The sequence below is a fragment of the Coregonus lavaretus genome, assembly GCF_964263955.1.
Source record: "Coregonus lavaretus genome assembly, chromosome: 22".
Lineage (NCBI taxonomy): Eukaryota > Metazoa > Chordata > Actinopteri > Salmoniformes > Salmonidae > Coregonus > Coregonus lavaretus.
Window position 1 is genome coordinate 31,694,872 of NC_140009.1, and position 10,563 is coordinate 31,705,434.

At 41.1% G+C, this 10,563-nt stretch overlaps 1 protein-coding gene across 1 annotated transcript in view; it reads right to left on the minus strand.

The window, feature by feature from the left end:
• The window catches only part of LOC311149356 (synaptotagmin-6-like), a gene marked incomplete at both ends in the record, with an annotated part of 97,636 nt that extends 90,333 nt beyond the window's left edge, over positions 1–7,303 (minus strand). Inside the window, one exon of the mRNA XM_084186525.1 lies at positions 7,147–7,303. Coding sequence (XP_084042651.1) covers positions 7,147–7,303 — 157 coding nt within the window. The remainder of the gene's footprint in view (positions 1–7,146) is intronic.
• Between the last annotated feature and the right edge of the window lie 3,260 nt (positions 7,304–10,563).

A 10,563-nucleotide genomic window follows, 5' to 3' on the forward strand; every position in this document is an offset into this window, starting at 1 on the left:
AATTCCTGACATTTAATCCTAGTAAAAATACCCTGTTTTAAGTCAGTTAGGATCACCACTTTACTTTAAGAATGTGAAATGTCAGAATAATAGTAGAGAGAATTATTTATTTCAGCTTTTATTTCTTTCATCACATTCCAAGTGGGTCAGAAGTTTACATACACTCAATGGTAGCATTGCCTTTAAATTGTTTAACTTGGGTCAAACGTTTCGGGTAGCCTTCCACAAGCTTCCCACAATAAGTTGGGTGAATTTTGGCCCATTCCTCCTGACAGAGCTGGTGTAACTGAGTCAGGTTTGTAGGCCTCCTTGCTCACACACGCTTTTTCAGTTCTGCCCACAAATGTTCTATAGGATTGAGGTCAGGGCTTTGTGATGGCCACTCCAATACCTTGACTTTGTTGTCCTTAAGCCATTTTTCCACAACTTTGGAAGTATGCTTGGGGTCATTGTCCATTTGGAAGACTCATTTACAACCAAGCTGTTGTTTCAATATATCCACATAATTTTCTTTCCTCATGATGCCATCTATTTTGTGAAGTGCACCAGTCCCTCCTGCAGAAAAGCACCCCCACAGCATGATGCTGCCACCCCCGTGCTTCACGGTTGGGATGGTGTTTTTCGGCTTGCAAGGCCCCCCTTTTTCCTCCAAACATAACGATGGTCATTATGGCCAAACAGTTCTATTTTTGTTTCATCAGACCAGAGGACATTTCTCCAAAAAGTAAGATCTTTGTCCCCATGTGCAGTTGCAAACCGTAGACTAGCTTTTTTATGGCGGTTTTGGAGCAGTGGCTTCTTCTTTGCTGAGCGGCCTTTCAGGTTATGTTGATATAGGACTTGTTTTACTGTGGATATAGATACTTTTGTACCTGTTTCCTCCAGCATCTTCACAAGGTCCTTTGCTGTTGTTTGGGATTGATTTGCACTTTATGCACCAAAGTACGTTCATCTCTAAGAGACAGAACGCGTCTCCTTCCTGAGTGGTATGACGGCTGCGTGGTCCCATGGTGTTTATACTTGCGTACTATTGTTCGTACAGGAGTCAATATCACTATGAGGTGCCTTTGGTGTCCTCATCAGACTCACTCAGTCATCATGAAAATGTAGCAGAATAATGAAAGTCTGAGGTCTTATTATAAGTGGCCAAACATTTGCACACATATCAGTAGAATGATAAGTCTCAAAAAAAGTGTTTCCTTCATTTTATTAAATTTTTTTCATTGGATGTACGTGATTTTGGCATGTCCCACACACTGCTCTGCTAACTACAGTGTGTGTAATAAGTGGTTAAATGATACTAAATCCAAACAAATTTTACATGGTTTTACTGTCCACAATAAGTTATTTGATAAAACAAGTAATTTTGATCATGTATATTGTATTTTCATAATCATATTGAACATTTTGCATGTGTCCCTGAAATTGCTGTCCACCCTGTCATTATGGGGTAACTGCCCCTTTAAGAAACCCACTGATGTTTTCAGTGACATCACTACGAGCATTTTGTCTTTCTTCAATGAAGGCTGAAGCAGTGTCTAGTTGCAGAGTAAGTATTTACACTTATGTTTCATAATTTTCATCATATTATGTGTGTAGTTGGATGTTGTCAAGCTTAACATGTCCACTCTGTCATAGTGAAATATCAATTGATAGAAAAACCTATCAGAACTTTGAAATATATTTGTAAAACAGTACACAGTCAGCTTGCTAACTGTAGTATGTTGCTAAGTGAAGGTCCACCATGTGCTCATTAAATGCTAACATTAGCCAAAAATGTCCACCCTCTCATTGTCCACCCTGTCAGCAAGCCTTCCATGACAGGGTGGACATGGTTCATGACAGGAAGGACATGTGCATAGTTTAGGCCACATACTGATAATGTTACACATATTACAACAGCTATTACACACATTTTATAACAGTACATGCTATACATAGTAAGAATGGACAATATGGACAATTTTTTTGGCGATATCGGTATCAGCAAACCTAGTTTGATAATGCAAGCCTAGTTTACCGGGACTGCCAATTAAAGTGTGTAAGGGAACATTTTGAATCGTCTTTTTCAAGGAATGAGATCAAAAGGAGCTGAGATAGCAAGGAGATATCGGGAACGTCGTGATGCTGACCCAGACAGAAGAAGAAAGTACCTTGAGAAAGAAAGGGTCAAATGGAAAAAAGACAGAGAGACTGGAAAGAAGAAGGGTGTCAATGAGCTCAGTGAGAGAGAGAAGAGGGCAAAAAGAAAGAAATGGAGAGAGGCAAAAAGTCAAGCCAGAGCCAGAAACAGGGCCAGTGCTTTGCTACAGTCAGAGACACCTCCCAACTCCCCTGCTGAAACTCCTGAAAATCAGCATGAGCCAGGGCCCTCCAGGTTAGATCATTGGAAGTTTAGCTGATGAGACTTATTAGAAAGTTTAGATTTATTTGAAGGACAATTATCAACTGTTTATATCCCCATAAAATGACATATTGATAACTAATATAACCCTACAAGTATGGCTTCAAAGAAATAACGTGGAATTTCTTTGAGGCTAATCATGGGAAGGGGGCACCAGACGGTGTGGGTGGGGCCCTCAAGAGGTCAGCAGACCGGATTGTAGCCCATGGAGGAGACATTCCTGATGCCCAGAGCTTGTATAACAAGCTGAAAAGCCTGGACACATCTGTCGAGCTGTTCTTCATCCCAGAGAGGGATATTGAATCAAAGCCTGAGGTACCTGCAATAGCTGCCATAAAAGGCACTATGAGAATCCACCAAGCTATCAGTCTGACACCCGGCCAAATGAAATACAGAGACATTTCATGTCTGTGTAAAAGGGAGGAAGGTGTTTTGGACTGCCCCTGCTTTAACCTTCAAGAGGTCACTCTAGCTAATGTTCCTGTTTCATCTGACAAGTCCCCAGCATGTGGAAAGACACCAGATAATCCTAGGAGACCAGAAATGATTGAGGTAAAGCACATTGGAGAGTGGTGCGTCGTTAATTATGACAATGAAGCATACCCAGGTATCATCATGGATGCAGAAGGGCACAGTGTGAAAGTTAAGTGTATGCAACGCCATGGTATAAACAAGTTCAAATGGCCAAGTCTTCGGGACGACATCTGTTGGTACCATGACTGGCAGGTACTTTGCCTAATACCAGAACCACAGGCTCTGAACAAGCGCTCTGTACAGATTGAAGTGTCTGCATGGAAGTATGTGGAACAGAAACTGCAGAACTGAGCCATGTCTCTGCAGAAAGGGAGAGACTGTTTGGAGATGCGTCCAAGTGATCTTTCTGTAATATTCTGTTTTTTCAAATCAACTGTTCTCAACTTAAAAAACATTTTTCTTCTTGTTCTACAGTTGAATGTTTGACTTTCACTGTGCAGAATGATGTACAGAGTTTAACGCTAGAAGGCCACATTAATGTCTCATTTTGGGCATCTTTATTCAGTGGCTGCATGCAGGTAGAGTGGATCAAAAACAGTCTGTTCAACTTGTAATTTCCCCCTACATGGGAAAAGGCATTTTTTACATCATTTTCTTGCATTGTTCCTTGCATTTATGAGGCCATTCAATGACATTTCACAACGCGTCCACCCTGTAATGCCCAGGGTCCACCCTGTCATGTCACTGTCCACCCTGTTATTTTCATGTTCTGTGAAAATAAACAAATTATTTTCACAAGTTAGCAAAATCTTTTGTGTGATTCCTTTATAAACAAATGAGGGCCAAATAGTATTGTTTGAAAGTTTGACCAGATATCTTTTTTGTTAGATTTTATTTAGAAAAGAAAGTGCAACTCTCGCAGATTTTATAGAGAAACAAATAGTTTGCCATAATTTCATTATTATCCAAATACTTTTCCCATAAACTAAAATATATTGTTGAGAAAGTGACTAAATAGTTTTCTGAAAATGTACGTTTTATAATCACTATGTAATTACAATGTATTTATTCTGCTTTGAAATTGTCCATGACAGGGTGGACATATTTTGCTGTTTGCATGTAAATTGTCTGCTTGCAGTTAATTTATAAAAAGTGTGGGAGCTTGACCAATATGCATTTCTAACAGCATAACATATACTTAATACAATGAATATGAAGTTCAATGGAAAATCTCAGCTTTTTTGGGGGGAAATGGGGAAGTCTCAAAGGCACCTTATGGTGATATTGACCCACAGATGAATGCGGTACCTTCAGGCATTTGGAAATTAACCCCAAGGATGAACCAGACTTGTGGAGGTCTACAATTTTTTTTCTGAGGTCTTGGCTGATTTCTTTTGATTTTCCCATGATGACAAGCGAAGAGGCATTTAGTTTGAAGGTAGGCCTTGAAATACATCCACAGGTACACCTCCAATTGACTCAAATGATGTCAATTAGCCTATCAGAAGCTTCTAAAGCCATGACATCATTTTCTGGAATTTTCCAAGCTGTTTAAAGGAACAGTCAACTTAGTGTATGTAAACTTCTGACTCACTGGAATTGTGATACAGTTAATTATAAGTGAAATAATCTGTCTGTAAACAATTGTTGGGAAAATTACTTGTGTCATGCACAAAGTAGATGTCCTAACCGACTTGCTAAAACTATAGATTGTTAACAAGAAATTTGTGGAGTGGTTGAAAAATGAGTTTTAATGACTCCAACCTAAGTGCATGTCCTAATCCAGGCACTTGTCATCTCCCGTCTGGATTACTGCAACTCGCTGTTGGCTAGGCTCCCTGCCTGTGTCATTAAACCCCTGCAATTTATCAAGAACGCTGCAGCCCGTCTGGTGTTCAACCTTCCCAAGTTCTCTCATGTCACCCCGCTCCTCTGCACACTCCACTGGCTTCCAGTTGAGGCTCGCATCTACTACAAGACCATGATGCTTGCCTACGGAGCTGTGAGGGGAACGGCACCTCCTTACCTTCAGGCTCTGATCAGACCCTACAACCAATCGAGGGCACTACGTTCATCCACCTCTGGCCTGCTAGCCCCCCTACCTCTACGGAAGCACAGTTCCCGCTCAGCCCAGTCAAAGCTATTCGCTGTTCTGGCACCCCAATGGTGGAACAAGCTCCCCCACAACGCCAGGACAGCGGAGTCACTGACCACCTTCCGGAGACACTTGAAACCCTACCTCTTTAAGGAATACCTGGAATAGTATAAATGTAATCATTCTACCTACCCCCCACCCCCACCCCCCATTTTAAAAAAAGTAGTCCCACTGGCTATCATAAGTTGAATGCACCAATTTGTGGATAAGAGCGTCTGCTAAATTACGTAAATGTAAATGTATGTAAACTTCCGACTTCAACTGTACACTGTTGGGAAAGGGCTTGTAAGTAAGCATTTCACAGTAAAGTCTAAACTTGTTGTATTCGGCACGTGACAAATACATTTGATTTGATATACTGTAGCCTCTCATACAAAGTGGAAGTCTTATAATAAACCGTTCTAAGCCACCTGGCATTTGGTATGTGAATATACAGTAAACAGTATACTACAGTATCCTACAGTAGCCCAACACAGTCCCAGGTAGCAGGTGCCAGGCTGTCGCCTGATCTGAGTTCTGTCTATATCTCCCCTCTACATCTCTCCCAAACAATAAGAAAGCCAAACGCCTTCAGTTTAGCCTTCATGTGGCAGAAGAGATTGTCAGTGATGGGTGAATAACATGCAATGGCATTTAATGCCCCCACAGCTTAGTGACGGACGCCCATGGCACGGTGAAGTACGTTCGATTCCCTCGCTGAGGATAATGCGGAGTGACACAGGATTTTGTCAGGAACGGTGTGATGCATACCCTTGGGGGACCCATCTCAGCAGAAACATAGCTGAAAGACATTTGTTGTGTACCTGCCTACAGTCCAAATTCTCTGGCTGGCTCTTCAATCCTATAATATACTGTAGCTCTATGTTTCACTGATGTATTGATCTATGTAGAAGCATTTACAAAACCATTTTAAATGTAAACATCATATTCCATTTATATAGACATATGTATATCAATATCTTTTATAATCATGAATACGAAAGGTGATGATAAAATTGTCAAATATATTAATACTAAATCAGTACATTTGGTATAATCAATTCTTAAATGAATGGTGTATAAATGGTTATATTGATCTATAAATCTCTGGAATAGATTGCAATATGTGGGCCTACAGGTCATATCATCAAAAGCTAATATTTGCACACTTATGTTAAATGCATGAGCAGAACTCTTCCTAGCCATTTCAATATCCAATAATATGCAGATGACTGTAATGTAGGCTGAGTAGTGTTTTTCATTATGATAGGCCCTCACTTCAGACAGAGGATAAATGTCAATGGAAAAAATAGACAGTGTGTACTTGATATAATTAACGGTTGGGATGACTCCTATAATGAATCACAGTGGGACATTTGAGAACTTTTGAAGGTACCTCTCATACGTTGCGTTAACTTTGGTGCAGTAAATGTACTAGGCTAATAGCACTGAGTGAGATTCTTCACTAAAGTAAAGTGTGCCTAGATTCTCATGAGTCCTCTCATTAAGTTTTTCCATCCACGCATCAATATTGTTCATTTCAGTGGCCGGGAGTTGTGGGTTCACGACTGTTATAATGCTAATATTAACGGTTGAGTGATCAGGACAGCATCAGCAGACATTAGTCAGCTAAAGGCTGATTTGTTAGTTTTATAGGAGCTCTGTTCACCCAGACAAACTAAAAAGTCACTCTGAGTTTATTTTGTATACCTATAGTTGCTCTGCCCTGAGGTCACAAAAACGAATCAGAGATGGGTCCAAGGCCCAGCCTGACCCCTACCCAAGCAACCATGGACGCGTGTGCGCGTGCAAGTGTGATTTCTTTCTTCAAAAAAATACATTAGTTCTGGAAAATTGCATCTACATATAAAATATAAAAAGTCCCCTAACACAACATTAAGTCCCAATCATACTGTACTGTATATAAAAGTTGTTACTCCAAGAAAGGCACTTTCAGCACAAACGTCACAAATATGAGCTCACTGTTTGAGAAACAAAAAGTAGTGACAGCAGGGAAAACCAATTACGGTCACCAACTCACACTGCAGAAACACAGTGCCTGGAATATTCTGGAATATAGACAATGTAACAGAACATACATAATGTTCTATGGAAATGTTCTAAATGTTCTTACCTGGGTCCTTGTAGTCCGAATTCTGGTTGGACAACAGAAACAAGAAGTCCTGGCAGGTGTCCTGGTCCAATAACTGGTGGTTCTGGAGGCAGAGGTCAACAACCAGGGTCACAGCTTTCTGACAGAACATGTCATACTCCTCTCCGTCAGGACTCATGCTCCCAGCTGCATCCACTGTCTCTCAGCACTGTATCTCAGCAACGTGCTCATCTAAGGAGACTCACGCCACGTAACGTATGCAGCACTGCACCCACACAAATAGACACACAGCCGCCCATAGAAAGAAGATAAATGAGACTTGACTCTGTCCGTACGGCTGATTCTTGTTGTTCTGTATTGTACTGTCTCTCAAGTATGTGTGTGTGACATTGTGGAGGTTAGTGTGTATGTGCATGTCTAAATGTGAGTGTGTGTCTGATCTTGGCCAAGTTTGTGTGTATGTGTATTATATGTGTGTATATGTATGTGTGTATGTCCACGTGTGGCTTACGGTTGGGGACAGTGTGTGTGTACGAGTGTAGGCTAAGGCTTAATTTATCACCCCAGGTATACTAGGGGCAGAATTATTGCATCACATTTATTCTGAAGCTCTGGCAAATCGAACGCAACAGATGAGTTCACTTGGCAACAATTGAATATGAAGACTAGAGCCTGTGCATCCTCGCTCCCCCGTTCTCCCCCATTCTCCCATTCCTCCCTCATTATACCCCCCCCCCCCCCCCCCAAAAAAAAAAAAAAGAAACGCAACAGATGAGTTTACTCGGCAACACCTTCATATGAATACTAAAGCCCTCCTGCCCTTGTTTTCCCCCCATCCCCCCTCCCCCTTCCTCCCATGCCATGCCACTACCTCTGTCTCTGTCTGTGTGTGTAGTAATGAAAAGCCTCTCATTAGGACCAGTGGGCTGCTTGTTTTTCTCAGGTCGGCTGATCCTCCGCTCCGGGTCTCCCCTCTGGTTTCACTTCCCTCCGGTATCGCTCCCTCCCTGGGCTAAGATAAATCCCCTGTGTCTGGCACGCTCACTGCTCCTCTCCTCTCCTTTCCCCTCCTCCACAATGTGATTGCCTGTGCTTACAGCCTGGTATCATAGACTAGACGTAACATAGTAAAAGTACATCCGGGACACTCAAATTAGTACGATATGTTATGTTTGATATGGTTACATATTAGAGTAGGTTACTTAAGGCAAAAACAAAAGTAGGGTGGTTGATCAGGGTGGATGTGTCAGATAATGTGAACATCTAGCAACCAAAGGTTGTGTGTTCGAAACTCATCACAGACAACTTTAGCGTTTTAGCTAATTAGCAACTTTGCAACTACTTACTACTTTTTAGCTACTTTTCAACTACTTAGCATGTTAGTTAACCCTTCGCCTAAACTAAATTCCTTTAACCCATCTCCTAACCCAAACCTTAACACTAACCTTAACCATAACCTTAACCCTAACATTAACCCCTAAGCCTAACCCCAAGCCTAGATAGCGTTAGCCACCTAGTTTGGAATTGGAATTCGTAACATATCATATGTTTAGCAATTTCATAACATATTGTACGAATTGCAATTCGTAACAATTCATTCGAATTGTAATTCATAACATATCATACTAATTGGAGTGTCCCGGATTTATGTTTACTATGTTACGTCTACCCCTCAGTTCAGGTTGGTGCTTAGCGTGCTGAGTATTTGCAACAGTTAGGAGAAGGCGGGAGGAGGAGGAGGGAGGAGGAAGAAGAGGGACTGACTGTGTATGGGAGACATATCACTTGACCTAATCACTGTCTGTATCGACTTTGGAGTGATTTTTGGATGTGGCTGCATCCTAATAGCCTTTTAAGTGTTCTTGGCTGCACATGTGTGTATTGGTAAACTAGATGACCTTGTGAGTGTGTCTGTGTGGGCATGTGTACGTTAAGATGCTTTATTGATATGTTATATTAGAACACTTCACTTAGTGAACTTGTATAAAAGTGAAATACTATAATAAATGTGTGAGATCGTGATTTTCTGTGTTAGGATTCCATTAAAACGAATAGCTATATTCTCTTGGTAATAATTGATTCAACTGTTGACTGAAAACAATACTGGGTTTATTTTCAGATCATCGTTATGATAAGGGTTGGACCCTCAATATATATTTTTTATGAATCATTAATTTATATTAATCTACAGTCAGTAGAAACTTGTTTTAATTGACTTGACTTAGTCTCCACACAATCATATTAAAACTCTTCATGAACTTCCCTGACGCTGAGCCTTAATTACATTGTTGCTGACTTTAACATTATTCAACTGTGATTTAATCAACCTAATGAAGAATGGGATGGAGCAAACAATTCCTCTAGCCTACATACAAAATCATATAGAGGCCGGACCGGCCCAGATTCCCTTTTGATTCCCTTACTTAATTGAGCCGAGACAGATGGTGTGACCTGGCTGGAGACAGAGCAGCTGTGTTAAAAGAGTTGTGTCCATTTTCCAAGTGTTTCTTCAGATGGTTGCTAGGATAATAGGGCACTTATCTTGGTCATTGTTCGCCCCCTCGTCTCCTCTGGTCCTGGTTGGATACATCGGTTGCTCCCAGGTAATGAGGATTTGATCTGCTCAGACAACAAATCATTTCCGGCTGCACCTCTTCAAAGGAGTCAATTACTTTCTCCATCTGCTCCAGCTGATCCGGTCCTCTTTATTTACCTGTGGTGTTTCTGGCTAATACTGGTTGGTCACTCACCAGCCACCTGTTGCCCAAGCCATAAGGTATGTACTAATGTATATGGGAGCAGTGGAAAGCACTGGAAATTCATGTGAACTAAAGTGTGATGGTGCAATGCATCAGACTGTTGTTTATACACTGTATCAATGGGGAGACAATTGTGTCTGTCCCTACTTAATTAAAATATTAAAATGTTTATATATAAATAATATTACACTCTTACTATCGGGACAGAGCAGCATCATTTCTGCCACAGCTGAAAAACACTCATGAAGCATGGGGATAGACTAATGTGACGGCGCTGTATTTTGCTAATGCGCTTGAGAGAGAAATAGACTTATGGACGTGACAGTCCTGTCTGCCCTACAGCCTTGCTGACTGGTCATATGCTTCACCAAGGTGAAAGGGATACAATACAAACAGCTATACAACCCTATTCATCCCAAAACGTTCATTAGGCGTACTATCTACAATACATTGCAGCATGGCATTTATAACATATGGGCTGTTCACAGGGGCATTTCGGTCCACAAATAGTGTGGGTGCAAGTTGTTCTTAATCTGATACACAAAGTTAGATGGGGACCGAAACAAACTACTAACAATTTAAGCATAATTTACCTACATGTATATCCATTTCTAACCATGTTCTCCCCATTTCCTATCCATCTCCTGTGAACCACCAACCCTGGAATGGCCATCCATCC